Source organism: Herpailurus yagouaroundi, unplaced genomic scaffold, assembly GCF_014898765.1.
Source record: "Herpailurus yagouaroundi ecotype Mexico unplaced genomic scaffold, PumYag 67416, whole genome shotgun sequence".
Lineage (NCBI taxonomy): Eukaryota > Metazoa > Chordata > Mammalia > Carnivora > Felidae > Herpailurus > Herpailurus yagouaroundi.
In genome coordinates this window covers 1178970-1203899 of record NW_024420231.1, presented here as the reverse complement: position 1 = coordinate 1203899, position 24930 = coordinate 1178970, and the positions used below count along the sequence as shown (strand labels likewise).

General features: G+C 40.8%; 2 protein-coding genes and 1 pseudogene across 3 annotated transcripts in view; 2 read left to right on the top strand and 1 right to left on the bottom strand.

The window, feature by feature from the left end:
- SLC25A53 (solute carrier family 25 member 53) overlaps positions 1-7399 on the bottom strand; it is a 51630-nt gene extending 44231 nt beyond the window's left edge. Inside the window, exon 1 of the mRNA XM_040467281.1 lies at positions 7308-7399. The gene's annotated coding sequence lies outside the window, so the exon portion shown is untranslated. The remainder of the gene's footprint in view (positions 1-7307) is intronic.
- On the top strand, positions 6805-8186 carry LOC121024967 (SWI/SNF-related matrix-associated actin-dependent regulator of chromatin subfamily E member 1-like; annotated as a pseudogene).
- A 7574-nt stretch (positions 8187-15760) lies between these two features.
- FAM199X (family with sequence similarity 199, X-linked) overlaps positions 15761-24930 on the top strand; it is a 35162-nt gene continuing 25992 nt past the window's right edge. Inside the window, exon 1 of one of the 2 annotated variants that reach the window (XM_040467302.1) lies at positions 15761-16259. In XM_040467302.1, the coding sequence (XP_040323236.1) occupies positions 16063-16259 (197 nt within the window). In that variant the 5' untranslated portion in view covers positions 15761-16062. The remainder of the gene's footprint in view (positions 16260-24930) is intronic. The other variant, XM_040467301.1, reaches the window with a different exon arrangement.

Sequence of the window (24930 nt, the reverse complement as noted above, 5' to 3'; positions counted from 1 at the left end):
CAAATACAGGCTCCAGGCTCTGAGCCATCAGCCCAGAGCCCGACGCGGGGCTCGAACTCACGGACCATGAGATCGTGACCTGGCTGAAGTCGGACGCTTAACCAACTGCGCCACCCAGGCGCCCCCATCTCATTTTTTTTTTTTTTTTTGTGGTGATGACACACGTTGGGTTGTGAGTTCCATTGTAAATACCTAGCTACTTGATTATAACTGAGCAAGGAATCTGAGAAGAAAATAGCTACTTTGTTTTTTAAACAATTTATGGTACAAGGAAATCTGATATTTATTTGTGAAGAAAAAAACTGATGCAAACCTTGCTTTCTTCAGGAAGACTCATTTTTGTTCCTCCACTCAAAACATACAAACAACAAAAACAAATCCATTTTATTTCATATCTCCTGTGAGTTAATTCAGATATATCTAACCTTTAGGAGGATATCTGGTCTTCCCTAGAGATGTCCTTTAGAGTTTAATGTCAGTTCTGTTTAGACCAGTAGTTCTCTGTGAGAACTCAGTACCAGTAGTTATCTCTGGGAATTTGTTAGAAATATAAACTGGGGGGCCGACCCAAGACCCACTCAATCATCAACTCTGTGGGTAGGACCCAGCAATCTGTGTTTTAACAAGTTCTCCAGCTGATTGTGATGCACAGCAAAGTTTGGGAACCACTTAGATTGTCTGCTACACTGTTGTTTCTCTGGTAAATAAAGCAGGTTTAATGATTCAGATGTCTTAAAACGTTGCTTAGGATTTCAGGTGGATGCACAATTCGTGATGTGAGCTGAATTTGCTGGAAAAACCAAATAACTGGCACATAAGTGTTTCAAATGCTTAGGGCAGAGTGGCCTTGAGTCCTGCATTATAGTTCTACTCAGAGCTTGCAGGCTCCACGTGCAAAGGCAGGCCTTGCTCTCAGATAAGACTGATTCTCCAGCAGGGGCCCTGAAAGTGCCATTGTGATGGGACAACTGCTCTCAGCAAGAATGAACTAGTTTGGGCCTTAAGTGCTACTCAGTTCTCCAGGTAGCTGCTCCTGAACTAAACAGGCATGTAACATGCTTGCAAAAATTTTATAGTTTCGCCCTACTTATTTTATCTTCGAAGTATATGTCAAATCACCAAATCAAAGAGCGTCCTAGATCGCACCTCAGGTGAGACTGGTGGCCCCCAGTACGTTTTCAAAACACTTTCTCTGTCTTCTTGTATTGTAATTGATTGTCTTCAAATGCATACAGTAACTGACAGGCTTTAAATATCGAGGATAATGACTAACTCCTTTCCTCTCCCAGAGCCTCTAGTCCAGTACCCAGCACAGACTGGGCACTTGGTAATTTGTTAAAGGGAATCAATCAACCCATCAGAAGTAGAATCTGAAACCAAGGACCCATCAAAATCATTTCAATAAAATCATCCCGTATAGGTATGATTCACAGATGCTGGTGCCCAGCTTTTACCCTCCATTCATCTGTTCACCGTCTCCCCCATCTCCAAATAACCAGAAAATTTACACGTCTCAAATACAACAGCTGCAGGACATATTTCAAGCCACACTCCGACACCGACGCAATTGTCGCCGCTGGTCCGTCAGTCTGTCAATTCCCTCTAATCCTCATCCCGTCTCACTTCCGTTCCCCTCTCCCTTCGCGGTTGGAGGCAGGATGTGTCTATGCTTTCAGCCCTAAAGAAGTGCTGTAAACATCCGCCTCATCTGCTCTCTGGCTGGCGGCCAAAGACCCCTGCCTTGCGGCCTCGGAAGCAGCTCGGGCGTCATTGACCATACTCCACCCCGCCGTAGCCCTCAATAAGAGTTGGTCATAATAGACAATCGAACCGCATATTTCTCGGGCGCTCGTGGGGCGACGTAAAACGGGGTTCCCACAATCCTCTTCGCCTTCTCCCCACCCCCCATCCATTACCCCCGCCCCGCGCAAAAAAAAAAAAAAAAAGCATTAACCCCTTCGCGTCTAAATTCATTGTCTCATAGACCCTACCCTTGCGCAGATTGCTTTGTTGGGAGATCCAGGTCATTTATCTGGTAAACGAAATAAAAGACCATGCTTGTCCTCTTAGTCACAGTCATGTGACTAAGTTTTCTCAGTTTGCTTGTAAATTGACTTGTAAGTTTACCAATCATTTTTAAATAGGAGCTTAACTTACTTGTTCATAACCTGAACGTTTCATAACGATGCTTTAAGCTTCTGGACCAACCCAAACTCTAACTTTGTAGTTTATGACTGTTCATCTTGAACCTGTGCCCTTTCTATCTATCCTACATTCCCAATCTCCTTTTGGTTCTTGTCTGATTATTTAACCGCCTACCTCAATGATTAAGAGCAGGTACTTTCTAGACCTGACTTTCTGGATTTGGATCTCCACTCTACCACTTTACAAACGTGGAATCTTGGGCAAGTGATATAAGCACGTTTTCTTTGGCTTTCTAATCTGTAGAATGGGTATAATAGTAGTACTTACCTCTAAAGTTGTAGTGAGAATTTTAACAGTTCTAGGTGTGTGAGCAGCACCTAGAACATTGCCTGGAAGAGTTAAGCAGCATACTGAAATAGAAATTTTAATTATCAACTTTGAGGGTGATGTCTTCTCAGCTAATGCCTTCTAGCTAATAAATAAATGATAATAATTGTTAACATTTTAGCATCTATGGACCAGGTACAATGTTAATTGCTTTGAACCCATTGTTTTTTGTTTGTTTGTTTTATCCTCACAATTATTGTGGTAGTTAAAAGTATTATCCTTCCTTTTCCTCCTCTTTGTTTTTCTAAAGCAGCTAAGAAAATTCAGGTCAGTAAGATATCAGATAACTCTGTAACTTTCTCATAGTTACAGAGTCAGTAACAAATAGAGCCAATACTTAACCTAAAATGAATTCAAATATGTCTTGGTCTTTCTCAAATATCACTGGGAAAATGGCAATAAATTATTTTTGTGTGTTTCCCACCTCCCAAGAGTTGCCTCAATACTGTGCAGGTCAGGAAGGCTAGGTTTTCTTCAGAGGCAGAAGGGCAGCAGGCAATAAAGCAAGAGTCTCTCTCTTGAAGGCTGGCAGCAAAGGGGATGACCAAAATAGCAATAGTCATAACCAGCGCACTTATTGTGCCCCAGTGTGCTACACAGTCCACATTACTGCCTAAGGCCACCAGAGATAAAAATGCAGGATCCCTACCTCACCTGACCTGTAAAACTTGGATATTATCAAAGATTTTGTTTTAGGACAGCATCAAGAGGCTCTGTAATATACTATTCTGACTCCAGCCAAAGCGGTAGTAATTTTCATATTTGCTGTTCGTAGAATTAGGTGTTTCTACCTCAGCCCAAGAGCACAGGGAAATCTCCTTTTACCCCAGATGAAAACTAAAAAGGTAATTTCCTCCTTTCTTTCAGAGCCTACAGTACCCACAGTCTTGTTCTTGCTCTACACCCATCCACTCCCACTTCCCAACTTATCCTCAGGCCGTTTATAATGTTTTTTTTTCCCCCAGAAGGACTGGTGATGGTTTAAAAAGGCAGGGGAAGGAGAAGGTAAATCGCAAGTTTGCTGAAGGTAAATCAAGTACTGCTTTATACCCACCCCCTATTACTTCTGCAGATCCCCGACCTTCCTCACTCCCTTTTGGCACTTTAGAACCCATTATTCTGCACACCCAGGAAACCTCTGGGCTGGAATTGTAGAAGAATCAACTTCTTGTCTTTTTTCCCCTCCAATGTCCACAATAGCATGTATGACTGGCCTTGGTCTTCTACTTAAAGAGGCTAAGTTTTAAAAGAAAAAAGGAGAGAAATAGCATAAGAAGGCATTTTACTTAATTTTCTTCAATATTTTTAGCTATCAAACTATTAGAAAATGTCAGTGCAGGGGTAAAACTACAAGAAGTTTAGTTCTAGAGGCCAGGAAAAATAGAGGTCTTGGTGCAAAGCAAAAGTGTTGACAAAAGAAAGACAAGCAGACAAGGGTGCCTCTAAGGTCAGTAGAAATAAACGAAGAGGGGAGGTTGGGATAAAGATCTCAGACAAGAGACCCTGCCCTTATAGCTCCTTTCACCTTAAACTCCATATCCTAATTCCAGAGACTTCATCTGTATTAAATTCTTCTAACCAACCTGGTCTCCTAACCAACCCAGCTTTCACTTTTGGGCATCTTGCCCTGATCACTGAAGCCACCACCAGCTGCAACTGCTTCGCAAAAAGAAAGGTGAATGGGGAGAATATTCCTAACCCAGTGTTAGAAAGGGAGATGTGTTCCCAGCATTCCTAGTGATTCTCAGAACATATTTTTAGAAACACTACATAGTTTCAGTGTTCTAGAAACCATACATAGTTTCAGTGTTCAAATTCTGCAATACTTTCTGTAGTATGTTTCAGTTACATGTTTCTTAAGGGCTGATCTGGCATCCTAACACACAAATGACAGTGTTTCGGGACGACTGGGTGGCTCAATCAGTTAAGCGTCCAACTTCAGCTCAGGTCAGCATCTAATAGTTTGTGGATTCGAGCCCCTTGTCAGGCTCTGAGCTGACAGCTGAAGCCTGGAGCCTGCTTCAGATTCTGTGTCTCCTTCGCTCTCTGCCCCTCCCCTACTCACGCGGTCTCTTTCTCTCTCTCTCAAAAATAAAATAAACATTAAAAAAGTTTTTTAAACAAATGACAGTGTTTCTATATTGTAGTGTACATACACTGCTGGTGACCAGTTCAGGCCTCCTTTACAGGGCAGATGGACCCATCCCCCAGCAGCTCTGGGTATTAGCTGCTAACTACAGCTTCTTCCTTCTCTAGAGAATTGCACTCTGCAGAATAAGAGCTTCAGTACTCTGCCACACTCCCACTCCTTACACACCCCTGCAACCTGCAGTCAATGACTGAATGATGATGAAGGTACATAATGCCAGCCACTCTGCCTCAAGGTGGACCAATTCTGTGGGGGCAAATTTTACTCCAGTGCTCCTTGTGGGGTAAAGTTAAAGCTAGTCTCCAACTGGCTTAGTTGTTTTCCTCCTTGCCCTGTCCTGCTTCCTTCATTTCCCTTTACATGAAAGCACTTCGTTAATAAATCACTTACATAAGAACCACCTCCTTTCAGGCTGCACTTCAAACAACACTCTCTAAGACTCGTGCTTTTTTTTTTAAGTTTATTTTATTTTAACTTTTTTAATGTTTATTATTTATTTTTGAGAGAGGGAGAGACTGAGTGTGAACAAGGGAGAGGCAGAGAGAGAGGTAGAGAGAGAATCCCAAGGAGGCTCCATGCTGTCAGTGCAGACCCTGATGCAGAGCTTGATCTCATGAATCGTGAGATCATGACTTGAGCCGAGATCAAGAGTAGGACGTTTAACTGACTGAGCCACCCAGGTGCCCCCAAGACTCATTCTTATCTCAGGTTTATCAGAGGACTAAGTAAAGAAGGCCCTCTGTAGTCCTCCCTTTCCCTGACCAGACCAAACCCCCATTGTAAGCAGAAGAGTCATCCATCTCTGGGAAGCCAGTGGTGAATTATGAAACTAGACAGGGCCCCTCAAATCAAAATTGGACCTATGACATAATTCAAATGACAATGAAGCCCAGCCAATTCCTGATATCTTTTGTTTTGGTGACACCAACAGATCACATTCTATCAAATCATAAATAAAGGTATATTTGTTCATACTTCATTGTAATTCTTTGTCACTACAGAATGTCAAAAATTCTTATAATTATGGGAAAATGCTATATAGCATTTCTTAAACTTTTGGCTAGATTATTATTCTCTTGTGATAGATATTCCTGCTCAATAGCATGAATCTTAAATTTGTTTATCAGCTGTTGGCTGTTTTATTTCTGTAAACTGTAAACTGTTATTGAACATGGCCAAAGAATAATTTGGATACCTGATAAGATGCACTGATTAATCTAGAAGTGTTAAAAAACAGACCAGATTACTAGCTTGAAAATAATAAAAATATATCCTAATTTAATAATTCTGTGATTCAGAAGACATATTGGGGTAATCATTATAAATCTCAATATTGTAGAAATATAGAAGTATTAGTTAAGAGTAATGTTCAGGTTGAAAACAACCAGATTTAAAAAAAATAATGTTTATTTATTTTTGGGAGAGAGACAGACAGACAGCATGAGCAGGGAAGGGGCAGAGAGAGAGGGAGACACAGAATTCAAAGCAGGATCCAGGCTCTGAGCTGTCAGCACAGAACCTGATACAGGGCTCGAACCCACGAACCTCGAGATCATGACCTGAACCAAAGTCGGACACTTAACCGATTGAGCCACCCAGGCGCCCAGAAAATGACCAGATTTTTAAAATTTACATTTGCAAAGATTCAGATTCCATAACCTCTGGCATCTCGTCCAGTGTTTATCCTCCAATATGTATGTCCTATTATATATCCCTTGTATAGCCACCCATAACCAATCTCAGTTGACTAAATCCACTGTTCTGGCTTACAATAAAAGTGCCAAGACAATAATTTTCACTGAGATTATCTTCTCAATTAACTTCCACCTAAATTAGGACACAAATGTACCTGAAAATCTATTTCTATCTATATTTGAATACTTTCCTTTTGGTGTGACTTCTCATAATTAGTTTCCTTTTTACTTATTTTTTATTGATTTACATATATCTATTTACATGTAATGTTTTATTTTAATTCGTTTCATTTGTTATTTTGCAAAATATGTTGATCATCTCTTCCCTCGAAAAAAATCTAAAGTATGGAGGAACTTTTAAGTGATTGCTTTTGATTTGGCAACTAAAATAAACATTGTCTATTTCATAAGAAGAAAATATCATTGAAAGGAAAACGAGGCCGGAGCTACGGGCGCTTTTTCTGCCCGCGGTGTCTCAGATTCATTCTTAAGGAACTGAGAACTTAACCTTCCAAAATGTCAAAAAGACCATCTTATGCCCTACCTCCCACCCCAGCTCCTGCAACACAAATGCCCAGCACACCAGGGTTTGTGGGATACAATCCATACAGTCATCTCGCCTACAACAACTACAGGCTGGGAGGGAACCCGGGCACCAACAGCCGGGTCACGGTCTCCTCTGGTATTACGATTCCAAAACCCCCAAGCCACCAGATAAGCCGCTGATGCCCTACATGAGGTACAGCAGAAAGGTCTGGGACCAAGTAAAAGCTTCCAACCCCGACCTAAAGTTGTGGGAGATTGGCAAGATTATTGGTGGCATGTGGCAAGATCTCACTGATGAAGAAAAACAAGAATATTTAAACGAATACGAAGCAGAAAAGATAGAGTACAATGAATCTATGAAGGCCTATCATAATTCCCCGGCATACCTTGCTTATATAAATGCAAAAAGTCGTGCGGAAGCTGCTTTAGAGGAAGAAAGTCGACAGAGACAATCTCGCATGGAGAAAGGAGAACCTTACATGAGCATTCAGCCTGCTGAAGATCCAGATGGTTATGATGATGGCTTTTCAATGAAGCATACAGCCACTGCCCGTTTCCAGAGAAACCACCGCCTCATCAGTGAAATCCTTAGTGAGAGTGTGGTGCCAGACGTTCGGTCAGTTGTCACAACAGCTAGAATGCAGGTCCTCAAACGACAGGTCCAGTCCTTAATGGTTCATCAGCGAAAACTAGAAGCTGAACTTCTTCAAATAGAGGAGAGACACCAGGAAAAGAAGAGGAAATTCCTGGAAAGCACAGATTCATTTAACAATGAGTTTAAAACGTTGTGCAGTATGAAAGTGGAAGTGGACATGGAAAAAATCGCCGCTGAAATTGTACAGGCAGACGAATAGGCTCGCAAAAGGCAGGAGGAAAGAGAAAAAGAGGCAGCGGAGCAAGCTGAACGCAGTCAGAGCAGCATGGTTCCTGAGGAAGAGCAAGCTGCCAGTAAGACCGAGGACAAGAAGGACGACGAGAGCGTCCCAATGAAGACAGAGGATACACACCTTGAAGAAGCGACGGAGAGCCAACAGAACGGTGAAGAAGGCACATCTACTCCTGAGGACAAGGAGAGCGGGCAAGAGGGGGTGGACAGTATGGCTGAGGAAGGAACCAGTGATAGTAACACTGGCTCAGAGAGCAACAGTGCAACCGTGGAGGAATCACCAGCAGACCCCACACCGGAAGACGAGAAGAAAGAATAAATGTTGCCTTGTTTTATGTGTTCTAAATACTTTTTTAAATGAAAATAAGATGTTTTTTGAGTTAATAAAAAGAAAATATCATTAATTGAAAATGTGTACTGATCTGAGAAATGTCTGTTGTTTCCAAAAAGTACTTTCTACATTAGTCAGATAAATCTCAGTATTTATAGGACTTATATAGTATTTTAGTTGTGTGCAAGATTTGCAATATAGCATAGGAAAGAATACTACACTTACGTGCTTAACAGAGACATATACTGAAGAGGAGATATGAGTTTCCTAACTTATCTGTAACAATGGTTAAATGAAAGTTTGTTAAGAGCAATTGAAGAATGCAGAATTATCCACTCATTAAAAATTTTAAAGCACTTGAACATTAGGATGTACACAATTATAGAAGAAGATTATAAATTATTTCCTTTTCAAAAATAAGAAGAAAAGTGTATGAGGGAAAATATGTAAATTTTATTGTAATAGTCCCCTTTGTTGGTATTTCTCAAAATATTTCTGGCCATCAACCCTTAAACGTTTCCATGATTATATATGACTAATATCACATCATCCATTTCTAATCAGAAATATTTTCTAAGTCCGTAATCTCTTTCAAAATTCACCAGTTTCACCACAGAAATGATAGTGAATTTCAATGCCACGTTCTTTCATCTAAAATGTCCATCTTTCCTAGCCTAGTGGGCAGCTACTCATATTCTAAAAGCCCAGGCCAAATGTTATTCCCCCTGCAAAACCCTTACCAATCTTTCTCCCAGGCAGAATTCATCCTTTCCTTAAATGTGCATTCATAGGTCTTTTTAGATACCTCTTTTAGACTTTACATCCCAGTGTATTATAATTATATGTTGCATCAGTTAGGAATTGTTTTGGCTGTCATTAAGAAACCCATGATTTTTCTATCCCGTAAGAGAAATCCAAAGGTAGGCAGTTCAATATTGGTATGGTGGCTGGATGCTTTCATCTTACTGCTATATTTTCCAAGCTCAAGCTCTGCCTTTGTAGCTTGAAGTTTTCTTAATGTAACAATATGGTTGCTCTATCTCCAGCCATCACATCCATGTCCTAGGCAAGGATAAATAAGAAGGTAATGCAAAATGGCCTCCCACCTTAGCAGCCTCATAAGCACCATCAATCTTCCTCTTCCCACCCCAGTGCATACATGTGCACACACACATATGCATGGACTCAATTATGAAGTTTCCTAGGAAGCCCAACCAATATCTTCCACCTCCATACAATTGGCCTATATATAGTCACATGGGCTCCTCTATCTGAAAGGAAGGCTGAGAAATTACATTTTGCCCTATTTGAGTGTATAGCCACCCCCCAAAAAATCAGGTTTTGTCACTTAGAATGAGGAGATAGGATATGTGATAGACAACTAGCAATCTGCCACATTTTTCACTTTTTTTTCTTTTTTTTTTTTTTTAATTTTTTTTTTCAACGTTTATTTATTTTTGGGACAGAGAGAGACAGAGCATGAATGGGCGAGGGGCAGGGAGAGAGGGAGACACAGAATCGGAAACAGGCTCCAGGCTCTGAGCCATCAGCCCAGAGCCCGACGCGGGGCTCGAACTCACGGACCGCGAGATCGTGACCTGGCTGAAGTCGGACGCTTAACCGACTGCGCCACCCAGGCGCCCCTTTTTTTTTCTTTTTTACCATATCTGTTTCCTTACCTAGAATGTAAAATTTTGGAAGGTATAGAGTATGTCACATTCACTTTGTATTTCTAGAGTCTAGCACAGTACAAGACACTCAAGACAGTGGTTTACTGTTTATTTCCTTTACCTACAATATGAAGGGTTATTCTGTGTAATTTGCCTAGATAAAAAAAGATTCCATGTTTTATCAGAATAATTTTTTGTGCTTTATGTTGACTTCATTGTGTCCTCAGTTATTTAAGAAAACAAAACTTCTTCACCTATGTAAGGCTAAGGTTCTTGACAATCATGTTACCTTCTATGTTTATCTTTAAATGTTTTATTGTTCCCTTCATACGAATAGCCAAATAATGTTTCTTGGCACTAACTATTCTATTTTAAGTGCTCAAATCTCCTGATAAATTTTCATTTTTTTCTTTCCTAAAATTTAATCCTTAATGTAAAATGAAATAAAATAAATTTCAGGATATCTTTTGCATCTATAGTTATCCTTCGGCATTTCCCCAAGGGTCCCTGGACAATCAAAAACTTGTTCTTTAACCTTGTAAAAAGAGAGGTGCTAGAAACTGTTATGTTTATTCAGTGTTACTGCTGATGATTCCATGGGAAAAGTTGTACAATTTGAAGAGATGCTCAGACTTCCCCAAGTTAAGTTTGCATGGGAAAAACATTATATTAATATAAAAATTTCAGAAATTATATGCTATATGGGAAATACATAGAGATTTCTCAATGCCCTCAGTCTCCATGATGTTTCTATTTATCAGAGTACTGGTAGTGCTTTGCCTGAGAATATTAAGCAACAGCAATATAGTGTTATCAGTTATAATTTCAGTTAGTGTTATAAACTTTTACTGGACCACAACTTACATCTTATGAATTTGAATCTAGCATCTCAAGGCCAGTGCTTTTTAATTGAGGATGCACATCAAACTTAATTATGGAGTTCCATTAAAATATAGTTTTTTGTACCTCTTCCAGCCTTAATGAATCTCTTTATTTGATATTGTTCATATTCTATCAACATGTTTCTCCCTGAATGTTTGATATATTCATAGTATAGAATGTACATTGTATCTCTGTATTACTATATGCTATATCTTAAGTTTTTTTTCTTTATAAAAGTTATTTTCATTAATTTTTTTGTAAATCAGATGTAATATTCACTATCTTTGCTGAAAATAGGCTCAATAATTATCCTTACAGATATTTCGTCTATAACTTTGGGAATTGGCTTTATTATTGGGATTGTCTCTGATATCATACATTTGGGCCCATTGGTTTGTCATCTAGCAAAAAGGATCAGCAGATAATTAAATTCAAGAAAGAAAAAAAGTTAGGGGTCTCTGACTCAAGAACTGAAACCCTAAGTACTTTAGATGACTTCTGGATTTCTTTTTTCTCCCCTCAGCCCTCCTAAGTTCATGCTTTATAGGAGGTCTAGAAAGTAGAGCAAATCCTACATGCTGTGGTTCAGAGAATAGCAAGTAGTTTTGACAATGCTACTGCAACAGGCTGAATTGTATCCCCCTAATGATATTATTTCCACGTCATCATCCCTGGAACATGTGACTATTACTTAATATGGCAAAAGAGTGAATGTTACTGTAAATGGCAAACAAAAAAACATGTGAGTAAGAATTTTGAGAGAAGGACCTGATCCTGGATTATCTAGATGGGCCCTAAATCCAAAGACAGGTGTCCTTATAAAAGTGAGGCAGAGGGAGATTTGACAGAGACAGAAGGTAATGTGAAGATGAAGGCTGAGATTGGAGTGATGGAGCTACAAGCCCAGTGCATCCCCCAGAAGCTGGAAGAAGCAAGGAACATTTCATCTCTAGAGTTCCCAGAGCAAGTGTGGTCCTGACAGATTTTAGATTTCTAGACTCCAGAACTGTTGTGAGAATAAATGTCTTTCGTTTTAAGCCACCATATTTACAGCAATTTGTTACAGCAGCCTTAGGAAACTAACATAGCCACCAAGACTATAGAACTTTTTTTTAAGTTTATTTATTTATTTTTTTGAGAGAGAGAGAGTGGGGGAGGGGCAGAGATAGAGAGGAAGAGAGACTATCCCAAGCAAGCTCCACACTGTCAGTGCAGGGCCTGATGCAGGGCTCGAACCCACAAACTGTGAGATTATGACCTGAGCTGAAATCAGGAATCAGATGCTTATTTGACTGAGCCATCCAGGCACCCTAAGACTATAGAACTTTTTGATCCAAAAGTTCATGAAATTGAACAGGTGGTGGCTCAGAATAGAGCTGCTTAGATATAAGACTGGTTTCTTGAGGAAGAGTGTGGGCAATTTTAACAGTAGAATTTTGTGTTTATATCCCTGCAGACCTCTCTGAGATATTTGATACTACTAAAAATATAGGAAATAAACCAAAAAATCAGAAATTGCATAATTTGGAGAACAATCTCATACCTGCTTTGACAGACTCTTTCGATTGGGGCCAAGATCTATTCACTTGGTGTAATATGGGCACTTGGCTTTCCTAGCTGAGAAGTAGACCACAAACTGAACTGTGACAAATAATACATTCAAATTTCATTTTATCTGTAGGTTGTGTTGGTGATATTTGGGGAGCTAATTATTTATTTGTATGTGTATATATACATATATATATATGTGTGTGTGTGTATAATGTATATATATACACACACACAACTTTATATATCTAGATGTACAAATATAGACATAGATACACACATACACATACATATACATCAATCACATGAAAAAATTACAAGGGTTAGACTATAGATCATTGGGTCAAGTCCAATATATTTCTATCCAAAAGTAACCAAAATGATAAAAATTGGTTGACAATTCTCAATCTTGTTCAGTCTCTCCACAACCCTCTTGGAGCCCATCAGCTCTCTGGGAGGTAAATTATGCATCTGAAGAAGGCAGATCACCTTGGAGTTTCTTTGCAGGCCCAAACCCTCACAGAAGGTAGGGAACTACTATATCTATGTTTTCAGAGAAACAGGAATTAGGAAAGATATTGGTGGAGAAAGGAAGGGAGAGATGAACTGGGTAAATTTGTTCAGACTAGATACACCCAAGGGACAATACAAATAAATTGAAGTGGGGCAAGGAGGGAGGATGCACAACAGTCATGAGCTCTTAATGGTTAAGAGCTTGGTAAAGATGTATTAATACATTATTACCATATATTTAAGTAAAAGTTATATACACAAGTGCACATACTCTGTTTACTGCTCTCAATATCTAATTAGTATTTCTCTACTGAGAAATATACTGGAGGGACTTCTTTTAAAGGAAAAACATTCTCTTAGACTCAAGCATTTATATAAATTCTTTTAATAATATTTCTTAAATGTAAACAAATATAAAACTAAATAGAGACTCTGCTGTTCATAAAGCTCTTATACAAATTTAACACCAAAGGAAATTTAAAAATTGTGCACAAATAAAAAATATTAATTCACTGTGGTACATGATATTTACTGAGACAAAACTGCTCTTAGAAACCTGAACATACTACTGAGTGGCCAGCGTGTGTTCTTGGCCTTTAACAGGCTTGTATGTGAGTCTTGTGAGGACTCAGCTTTCCCATCACTTTCCTTTTCCAAACTACCAGAAAATCTTCATCTGTATAGTCAGCCATGAAGTAAGAGGTACACCTAATTTATTTTCTCACTAGGCCATGACAATTAAAGTAGTATTGTTGCCAACTTGACTTTGAAAACAGGCTCAAATACATGTCCTAATTATGTGGCAGCTGTTCGTTACCATTCATCATCCAGACTCCAGGAAATGCTTAAAATTAAATGTAAAAGTAAAACATATTTGTAAAAACTTCACAGCTCTGTCATTAGACTCCACTTTGAAAAACACTGTGCTATTATTACAGTATGTGTAAAAAATATATATGTTTAGACTATTTTGCTAGCTTCTTATTAATAGCTTCTGGTGCTATTACCTGTGTACCTACATTATTTTTTTAAGTTTATTTATTTTTGAGAACGAGAGAGTGGGGGAGGGGCAGAGAGAGAGAGAGAGAGAGAGAGAGAGAGAAAGAAAGAATCCCAGGCAGGCTCCACACTGTCAGCACAGAGCCCAACTCATGGCTCAAACTCAACATCCCTGAGGTTATGACCTGAGCTGAAATCAAGAGTTGGATGCTCAATGGACTGAGCCACCCAGTTGCCCCTTGAGTACCTACATTATTATGCAGCTCTTGACTCCTGTTTCATTTGGACAATTAAGTCTCTTGTTTGTGGGGACCAAGCCATGGCCCATTCAGGCTCACTGGGAATGGTGCTTTGGAGACCACAAGTCAACCCATTATCACCCTCACATGCATGATTTTTAAATTAAATGAAAGAAGACAGGCACACTCAACAGTCAGGTAACCAAATAACTGAAGCAAGACAATATAAAATTTTAAAGGAGTGGTTCAGTTGTTTTCATTTTAAGTTGCATTGGTGGACGTGGCACAAGAAAGACTGTTTGGGGCTTGTGTGTGACAACTACCTATTTCCCCAACTTCTTTTCTCCTTTCCTTCTTTTTGGGTTCTTTCACCTTTCCTCTTTCTTCCACCTACTTTAGTTTTACTTTTCCCCCAGAGTTCAATGTAATGAGTTTTTCCATAAAGCTAAATATATTTAATGTTTTTTTTCAATATATGAAATTTATTGTCTAATTGGTTTCCATACAACACCCAGTGCTCATCCCAAAAGGTGCCCTCCTCAATACCCATCACCCACCCTCCCCTCCCTCCCACCCCCATCAACCCTCAGTGTTTTTTTTATTAAGAGATTATGCCTTTATCATTTTTATATGAAAATGTGCTTCCTTTTATAAAATAGAGTTTAGGGGCGCCTGGGTGGCTCAGTCGGTTGAGCATCTGACTTCGGCTGGGGTCATGATCTCCCAGTTCGTGAGTTCGTGACGTTGGGCTGTGTCTGAGCTAACAGCTCAGAGCCTGGAGACTGCTTCAGATTCTATGGCTCCTTCTCTCTGCCCCACCCCTGCTTGCTGTCTCTCTCTGTCTTTCAAAAATGAATACACATAAATAAAATAAAATAAAATAAAATAAAATAAAATAAAATAAAGAAAAAATGTCTTAATTTGGCAAAATAAGAAATTGGCAATCTTGTGTTTTCCACTGAACATTAAAAAAAAATGTTAACATGTCCAAGATCAGCACCCACTTGTCTGGAAAACAGAGAAAAGAGACAGGGAGAAAGAATGGTATGTGATATCTAATAAGTTGACTTAAGTTGAACAAGTTAAGCGCCACAATATACTTTCTACTGGAGCAGGAATATGTAAGACTCATTTGGGAGTCAGGGAAGGCTTCACAGAGGAGGTAACATTTGAGCTGGGGCTTTAAGGATTAGCAGGGGGAGAAAAGGCAGGGCATTCCAAGCAGAATGCATAATGCAAGCAAGAGCACAGAGCACAAAAGAGCACTACGTGTCCAGCAGCTCTGAGTAGCCTGGTGACTGTTGTGTAGAGTTCTCAGGGTTAGAAGATCAGGGGTGAGGCAGGGACTATTTTTTCCTTCTTGGCCCATTTTCCCTATAGCTCATTGCACAGTGCTGGGCACACACTGCAGGGACTCAATATAAATACTTATTGAATTGGGACAGGGTGGTCAAGTACGCTGGGAACCAGGACATCTGGATTCTTTCTCACGCACTCTCAGTGTGACCTTGGCCAAGTCCGTTTTCTCAGGGCCGCTGCTTGCTGCTTAGTAATCAGCCCTGGGTGAGAAAACGGAGGTGGTTGGCCTGAAGTGCCGGGCCTTTCCAGCTCCTGGAATCCCTGATTCCACGCGTCGAGGGCGGGGCGGGCGGAGGTTCAGTTCCTCCTCCGCTCCAGCAGGGGGCGCAGGAAGCGACTTCCCGCCGCCCTTCTCTTCCCGGCGGGCGCCAGGCGGATAGCAGGAGTAGCGAGCTGCGAGCGCAGTGGGCGGGACGGACGGCGGTGGCTCTGTGCTGCGCTGCGCTTACTGGGCTGGGCCGGGCAACGGCGGTGACGGAATCGGCTGCAGAGGCCGAGGCGCTGACCGGGTCGTCAGCCGCCTGCTGTGGTCTCAGCCTCTTCGCGCGGCCAGCATTCCCCGGGCGGCGTCTGGCCGTGGCGCTCAGCCTGCTAGTGAGCTGCGGTGGGCACACCCTGGCGCGGCGGCGGCCGACAGGTTAGAGTGGGGGAAGGGGCAGGCGCGGGAGCCGCTTGGGGCTAGAGAGGCAGCCCGAAGCCAGGCAGTCTCCAGCCATGTCCGACGAGACGTCGGCCACCACTTCGTATGAGAAGTTTCTAACCCCCGAGGAACCCTTCCCCCTTCTGGGACCCCCTCGCGGGGTGGGCACCTGCCCGAGCGAGGAGCCAGGTTGCCTGGACATCAGCGACTTTGGCTGCCAGCTGTCCTCTTGTCATCGCACCGATCCGCTCCACCGCTTTCACACCAACAGGTACGAACTGCCGCTGAGGGCAGGGGCGAACTGTTCACACCCCTGCCTTAAGCTGGAGAACGCCAGGTCCCTCCCATGCCTGGATGTCCTCCTCGGGTCTGCGCTTCCTTTCGTCCCCTCCCCCACCTTCCTCCGACCAGCGCTCATTCCCTGGCTCCTTCCCTCTCCCCCTCCCTATGTTCACCCCTGCCCTCCGATTTTCCTTTCTGCTGGCATTTTACTTGCTCTCTTTTCCGATTCTTCTGACCACAGCGACTCCTCCCTTTCCCTTCTTGCCTCATCTGTACCCTGAGAATTCCAAATCCCCACCCACGATTTTAAGATGCATCCCTGTTTCCATCCACCTGAAAAAGTTTAACCCCTTCCATCTCCCATACACTCTAGAGTAGATTTCGGATGACTCAAAGTCAATCTATGGATCTTTTGAAAAATGGCACTTTTAAAACTAGAATCTTCCCTTTCCCGATTTTTAGCCTGTCTCACAGCCCAGTCCCCCCGCCCCCCCCCCCATTTTTTTGGTGAAGCTCTAGAAAACCAGGCCGTTCTTTTTTTCCTGTCCTTATGAACTTTTGCTTTACCACTTTAGGCCCTGCCAAAATGTATAAGCTTAGATCTGGAAGGTTCCTTCATGTAGCCTATCCCTTGGTTTGCTCCCCCAGTGGAGGGATGGAGCTACGTTTAGGATGGGCTTGCTTTTACAAATTTATTTAGAGGGTGCATCTCCTAACTGATTTTATTGGAAGGAAGATTGTTCTGGAGAATTCCATCACACAGGCATTTAAGTATTATACCAAATGTGGGGATTTAAAGATGTTGTACACAGAGGTCCAACCTTTAATAAAGGTGGATATTGGGAGATACATACCAAAGCCTGGGAGGGTGTGTGGGGAACAAGGGAGATGGAGAAGGGTTCAGCTATGGAAAATATTGGAGCTGACTTAAGTCTAGTTCTGATTTCTGACCCACAACATGAGCATGAACATCCTTCCACATTTTGATGTCTTTTGCATACCCCATGCTTCTTTTTATCTTTTTCTTTTTTTTTCTCTTTTTTTTTTTTAAATTTTTTTTTCAGCGTTTATTTATTTTTGGGATAGAGAGAGACAGAGCATGAACGGGGGAGGGGCAGAGAGAGAGGGAGACACAGAATCGGAAACAGGCTCCAGGCTCTGAGCCATCAGCCCAGAGCCCGACGCGGGGCTCGAACTCACGGAGCGCGAGATCGTGACCTGGCTGAAGTCGGACGCTTAACCGACTGCGCCACCCAGGCGCCCCTATACCCCATGCTGCTTAAATCAGTCTGCAGATTTACTGAGCACAAAGAGTGTATAAAACATGATTCTTACCTGAAAGAAATGTATAGTCTGGAAACGTGTTACATTTAAAGAGTATCATGAGTATAACACATTTGAAAAGGAAGTGGTAGTAAATTTGTTACGTCTTTTCCAAATCCTCATTACAAAACTGAGGAAACTGAGGCCCAGGAGGAAAGACTGAGTTCAAGGTCATAAAACTGAGTTAGGCAAAGCCAAGATTATTTCTTTGAAGTCAGTGATGAAACTTGGAACAGAACTAATGGCTCAAATGTTATAAATGGTTGTTACAGTTTCTTAGACTAACTCACAGAAGCCTATTTAACCCAAGATGTGATTATAACATGAATGTAATCTGTTTATGAAATCAAGTGTTTTAGGATTGTTTGCACTGGAAAATGATATAAAAGAATACTTCTGCACATATTTGGTATTTAAGTTTTTGCAGCATTGGAGCAAGTCATATATACAGGAAGTGAAATGATTTCAGAATTGGCCTGCTCTGATGATGAGGGAAAGGGAGTGGAGAAAGAGGCTGAGGGTAAGCACTGCCAAAACGGGTGGGGTGATGAGGAGTGAAACCAGGAGAATAATATATTTCTTACAGCTTGTTCTGTTCTTTCACCTCCTCCCCATTTTTGTTCTTGTGTTTTTCTATTCCTTTTCTTAGAGACGGAAGTAAGGTCAAGGTTGTTTTCCAGAAAGGGGCAGTTATGATAGAGGGGGAGGTTATTGTTCAGCCCCAGTTTTTCTAAGTCAGAAATTTTTCCTAGTTACTGCCTACTTTTCAGAAATTTCCATCTCATACCCTACTTTTCCGAAGGCTTGGAATGGCAGTACTGGTCTAATGTATTTTGCTCTGTACCCTTTCCAACAGAGATTAGGGCAATCAGAATTAGCAATGTTTACATCCGATGATGTTTCTGCCCTAGGCTACCTTTTATTTATTTATTTATTTATTTATTTATTTATTTATTTATTTCTTAAATCTGTCTTTAGAAAGCCTTCTCTCCATTTATCCTCAACAAAACTGCCAAAGCATTATGTTTTATTTTTTATTTTTTTAGTATATGAAATTTATTGTCAAATTGGTTTCCACACAACACCCAGTGCTCATCCCAAAAGGTGCCCTCCTCAATACCCATAACCCACCCTCTCCTCCCTCCCACCCCCCATCAACCCTCAGTTTGTTCTCAGTTTTTAAGAGTCTCTTATGCTTTGGCTCTCTCCCACTCTAACCTCTTTTTTTTTTTTCCTTCCCCTCCCCCATGGGTTTCTGTTAAGTTTCTCAGGATCCACATAAGAGTGAAAACATACGGTATCTGTCTTTCTCTGTATGGGTTATTTCACTTAGCATCACACTCTCCAGTTCCATCCACGTTGCTACAAAGGGCCATATTTCATTCTTTCTCATTGCCATGTAGTACTCCATTGTGTATATAAACCACAAGTTCTTTATGCATTCATCAGTTGATGGACATTTAGGCTCTTTCCACAATTTGGCTATTGTTAAGAGTGCTGCTATAAACATTGGGGTACAAGTGCCCCTATGCATCAGTACTCCTGTATCCCTTGGGTAAATTCCTAGCAGTGCTATTGCTGGGTCATAGGGTAGGTCTATTTTTAATTTTCTGAGGAACCTCCACACTGCTTTCCAGAGTGGCTGCACCAGTTTGCATTCCCACCAACAGTGCAAGAGGGTTCCCGTTTCTCCACATCCTCACCAGCATCTATAGTCTCCTGATTTGTTCATTTTGGCCACTCTGAGTGGCGTGAGGAGATATCTGAGTGTGGTTTTGATTTGTATTTCCCTGATGAGGAGCAACGTTGAGCATCTTTTCATGTGCCTGTTGGCCATCCGGATGTCTTCTTTAGAGAAGTGTCTATTCATGTTTTCTGCCCATTTCTTCACTGGGTTATTAGTTTCTTGGGTGTGGAGTTTGGTGAGCTCTTTATAGATTTTGGATACTAGCCCTTTGTCTGATATGTCATTTGCAAATATCTTTTCACATTCCATCGGTTGCCTTATAGTTTTGTTGGTTGTTTCCTTTGTTGTGCAGAAGCTTTTTATCTTCATAAGGTCCCAATAGTTCATTTTTGCTGTTAATTCCCTTGCATTTGGGGATGTGTCAAGTAAGAAATTGCTACGGCTGAGGTCAGAGAGGTCTTTTCCTGCTTTCTCCTCTAGGGTTTTGATGGTTTCCTGTCTCACATTCAGGTCCTTTATCCATTTTGAGTTTATTTTTGTGAATGGTGTGAGAAAGTGGTCTAGTTTCAACCTTCTGCATGTTGCTGTCCAGTTCTCCCAGCACCATTTGTTAAAGAGACTGTCTTTTTCCATTGGATGTTCTTTCCTGCTTTGCAAAGATTAGTTGGCCATATGTTTGTGGGTCTAGTTCTGGGGTTTCTGTTCTATTCCATTGGTCTCTGTGTCTGTTTTTGTGCCAATACCATGCTGTGTTGATGATTACAGCTTTGTAGTAGAGGCTAAAGTCTGGGATTGTGATGCCTCCTGCTTTGGTCTTCTTCTTCAAAATTACTTTGGTTCTTCGGGGCCTTTTGTGTTTCCATATGAATTTTAGAATTGCTTGTTCTAGCTTCGAGAAGAATGCTGGTGCAATGTTGATTGGGATTGCATTGAATGTGTAGATAGCTTTGGGTAGTATTGACATTTTGACAATATTTATTCTTCCAATCCATGAGCAGGGAATGTCTTTCCATTTCTTTATATCTTCTTCAATTACCTTCATAAGCTTTCTATAGTTTTCAGCATACAGATCTTTTACATCTTTGGTTAGATTTATTCCTAGGTATTTTATGCTTCTTGGTGCAATTGTGAATGGGATCCGTTTCTTTATTTGTCTTTCTGTTGCTTCATTGTTAGTGTATAAGAATGCAACTGATTTCTGTACATTGATTTTGTATCCTGCAACTTTGCCGAATTCATGTATCAGTTCTAGCAGACTTTTGGTGGAGTCTATCGGATTTTCCATGTATAATATCATGTCATCTGCAAAAAGCGAAAGCTTGACTTCATCTTTGCCAATTTGGATGCCTTTGATTTCCTTTTGTTGTCTGATTGCTGATGCTAGAACTTCCAGCACTATGTTAAACAACAGCGGTGAGAGTGGGCATCCCTGTCATGTTCCTGACCTCAGGGAAAAAGCTCTCAGTTTTTCCCCATTGAGGATGATGTTAGCTGTGGGCTTTTCATAAATGGCTTTTGTGATCTTTAAGTATGTTCCTTCTATCCCGACTTTCTCAAGGGTTTTTATTAAGAAAGGGTGCTGGATTTTGTCAAAGGCCTTTTCTGCATGGATTGACAGAATCATATGGTTCTTCTTTTTTCTTTTATGAATGTGATGTATCACGTTGATTGATTTGCGAATGTTGAACCAGCCCTGCATCCCAGGAATGAATCCCACTTGATCATGGTGAATAATTCTTTTTATATGCCATTGAATTCGATTTGCTAGTATCTTATTGAGAATTTTTGCATCCATATTCATCAGGGATATTGGCCTATAGTTCTCTTTTTTTACTGGGTCTCTGTCTGGTTTAGGAATCAAAGTAATCCTGGCTTCCTAGAATGAGTCTGGAAGTTTTCCTTCCTTTTCTATTTCTTGGAATAGCTTGAGAAGGATAGGTATTATCTCTGCTTTAAACGTCTGGTAAAACTCCCCTGGGAAGCCATCTGGTCCTGAACTCTTATTTGTTGGGAGATTTTTGATAACCGATTCAATTTCTTTGCTGGTTATGGGTCTGTTCAAGCTTTCTATTTCCTCCTGATTGAGTTTTGGAAGAGTGTGGGTGTTTAGGAATTTGTCCATTTCTTCCAGGTTGTCCAGTTTGTTGGCATATACTTTTTCATAGTATTCCCTGATAATTGTTTGTATCTCTGAGGGATTGGTTGTAATAATTCCATTTTCATTCATGATTTTATCTATTTGGGTCATCTCCCTTTTCTTTTTGAGAAGCCTGGCTAGAGGTTTGTCAATTTTGTTAGTTTTTTCAAAAAACCAACTCTTGGTTTCGTTGATCTGCTCTACAGTTTTTTTAGATTCTATATTGTTTATTTCTGCTCTGATCTTTATTATTTCTCTTCTTCTGCTGGGTTTAGGCTGCCTTTGCTGTTCTGCTTCTATTTCCTTTAGGTGTGCTGTCAGATTTTGTATTTGGGATTTTTCTTGTTTCTTGAGATAGGCCTGGATTGCAATGTATTTTCCTCTCAGGACTGCCTTCACTGCGTCCCAAAGCATTTGAATTGTTGTCTTTTCATTTTCGTTTGTTTCCATATATTTTTGAATTTCTTCTCTAATTGCCTGGTTGACCCACTCATTCGTTAGTAGGGTGTTCTTTAACCTCCATGCTTCTGGAGGTTTTCCAGACTTTTTCCTGTGGTTGATTTCAAGCTTCTTGGCATTGTGGTCTGAAAATATGCATGGTATAATTTCAATTCTTGTATACTTATGAAGGGCTGTTTTGTGACCCAGTATATGATCTGTCTTGGAGAATGTGCCATGTGCACTCGGGAAGAAAGTATATTCTGTTGCCTTGGGGTGCAGAGTTCTAAATATATCTGTCAAGTCCATCTGATCCAATGTGTCATTCAGGGCCCTTGTTTCTTTATTGACTGTGTGTCTAGATGATCTATCCATTTCTGTAAGTGGAGTGTTAAAGTCCCCTGCAATTACCACATTCTTATCAATAAGGTTGCTTATGTTTATGAGTAATTGTTTTATATATTTGGGGGCTCCGGTATTCGGCGCATAGACAGTTATAATCGTTAGCTCTTCCTGATGGATAGACCCTGTAATTATTATATAATGCCCTTCTTCATCTCTTGTTACAGCCTTTAATTTAAAGTCTTGTTTGTCTGATATAAGTGTGGCTACTCCAGCTTTCTTTTGGCTTCCAGTAGCATGATAAATAGTACTCCATCCCCTCACTCTCAATCTAAAGGTGTCCTCGGATCTAAAATGAGTCTCTTGTAGACAGCAAATAGATGGGTCTTGTTTTTTTATCCATTCTGATACTCTATGTCTTTTGGTTGGCGCATTTAATCCATTTACATTCAGTGTTATAGAAAGATACGGGTTTAGAGTCATTGTGATGTCTGTATGTTTTATGCTTGTAGTGATGTCTCTAGTACTTTGTCTCACAGGATCACCCTTAGGATCTCTTGTAAGGCTGGTTTAGTGGTGACAAATTGCTTCAGTTTTTGTTTGTTTGGGAAGACCTTTATCTCTCCTTCTATTCTAAATGACAGACATGCTGGGTAAAGTATTCTCGGCTGCATATTTTTTCTGTTCAATACATTGAAGATCTCGTGCCAATCCTTTCTGGCCTGCCAAGTTTCAGTAGAGAGATCAGTCTCGAGTCTTATAGGTCTCCTTTTATATGTTAGAGCACGTTTATCTCTAGCTGCTTTCAGAATTTTCTCTTTATCCTTGTATTTTGCCAGTTTCACTATGATATGTCCTGCAGAAGATCGATTCAAGTTCCGTCTGAAGGGAGTTCTCTGTGCCTCATGGATTTCAGTGCCTTTTTCCTTCCCCAGATCCGGGAAGTTCTCAGCTATTATTTCTTCAAGTACACCTTCAGCACTTTTCCCTCTCTCTTCCTCCTCTGGGATACCAATTATGCGTATATTATTTCTTTTTAGTGTGTCACTTAGTTCTCTAATTTTCCCCTCATACTCCTGGATTTTTTTATCTCTCTTTCTCTCAGCTTCCTCTTTTTCCATAACTTTATCTTCTAGTTCACCTATTCTCTCTTCTGCCTCTTCAATCCGAGCCGTCGTGGTTTCCATTTTGTTTTGCATTTCGTTTAAAGCGTTTTTCAGCTCCTCGTGACTGTTCCTTAGTCCCTTGATCTCTGTAGCAAGAGATTCTCTGCTGTCCTCTATACTGTTTTCAAGCCCAGCGATTAATTTTATGACTATTATTCTAAATTCACTTTCTGTTATATTATTTAAATATTTTTTGATCAGTTCATTAGCTGTTGTTATTTCCTGGAGATTCTTCTGAGGGGAATTCTTCCGTTTGGTCATTTTGGATAGTCCCTGGTGTGTTGCGGACCTGCAGGGCACTTCCCCTGTGCTGTCTTCAATAATTTTCGTTGGTGGGCGGGGCTGCAATCAGACCTGATGTCTGCCCCCAGCCCACTGCTGGGGCCACAGTCAGACTGGTGTGTGCCTTCTCTTCCCCTCTCCTAGGGGTGGATTCACTGTGGGGTGGTGTGGCCCGTCTGGGCTACTTGCACACTGCCAGGCTTGTGGAGCTGGGGATCTGGCGTATTAGCTGGGGTGGGTAGGCAAGGTGCACGGGGGCAGGAGGGGCAGGCTTAACTCGCTTCTCCTTAGGTGATCCACTTCAGGAGGGGCCCCTCTTCCGTGGGCCTCTCGTCTGCGCTTGGTTCCGGGAACTCTGTTCTGCTAGTTTCTGGTGGTATTCTGGGTTAGTTAGGCAGGTGTAGGTGGAATCTAAGTGATCAGCAGGATGCGCGGTGAACCCAGTGTCCTCCTAAGCCACCATCTTCCCCCCACTCCCCCCTAGGCTACCTTTTAAATCTTTTCTCATTTTGGACTCTTCTGCCTTCCTACCCCTCCTCAAGATGGCATTTGAGAGGACCATATACTTCCAGTCAGTTCTTCTCAGAGAGAAGCAAACAGCTAAGTCATGTATGTAGGCAAAGTTTAATTTATAGAATTCTTTTATTTTGAATTTGCATGTGTCACTTTTTTTCTTCACATCACCAGTTCAAGCAACAATTCAAAACAGATATGAATAGTTGAGTACTGATGTTCTGCTTTGGGTTTAGTCAGTATAAAACACATTTTATTGGAAATAAAAAGCTTGTCAGTTGGCAGATACTTGATTTACGTTTATTTTGCTTCTTCCTTGTTACCTGATGAGAAAACTGTGGAGATTGTTTGATATCGTTGATAGTATCTGATGATGACAGTTTTGTGCCTGCTCATTTACCTGACTCTGGGCTATATTTGAAACCTTTGTTAGCCAAGGGATTCAAGGCACTATTATTTATTATCCCTAAGTTTGAATGTTTGTAGTGTTCATATTAGAGTCACCTGAGACTTCAAATGGCATGTCCCTACTCTACATTCAGTGGAAAATTACATGAACACAGCCACTTTCCTAAGAAATCACACTTTCCTGGGAGTATCTTTTAGGATTTTATGACCGAGTTGGGTTTGTCTGGAATTTTGATTAGAATAAAATAAATTTTAAGAAAGTTAATTATTTTTTTTTAGTTTAAATGTTAATACAGAATATATGTGGTGTTTATGACATTTTTCCTTGGTTTTGAGACAGGATTTTTCTGATGTAATTGTTGGC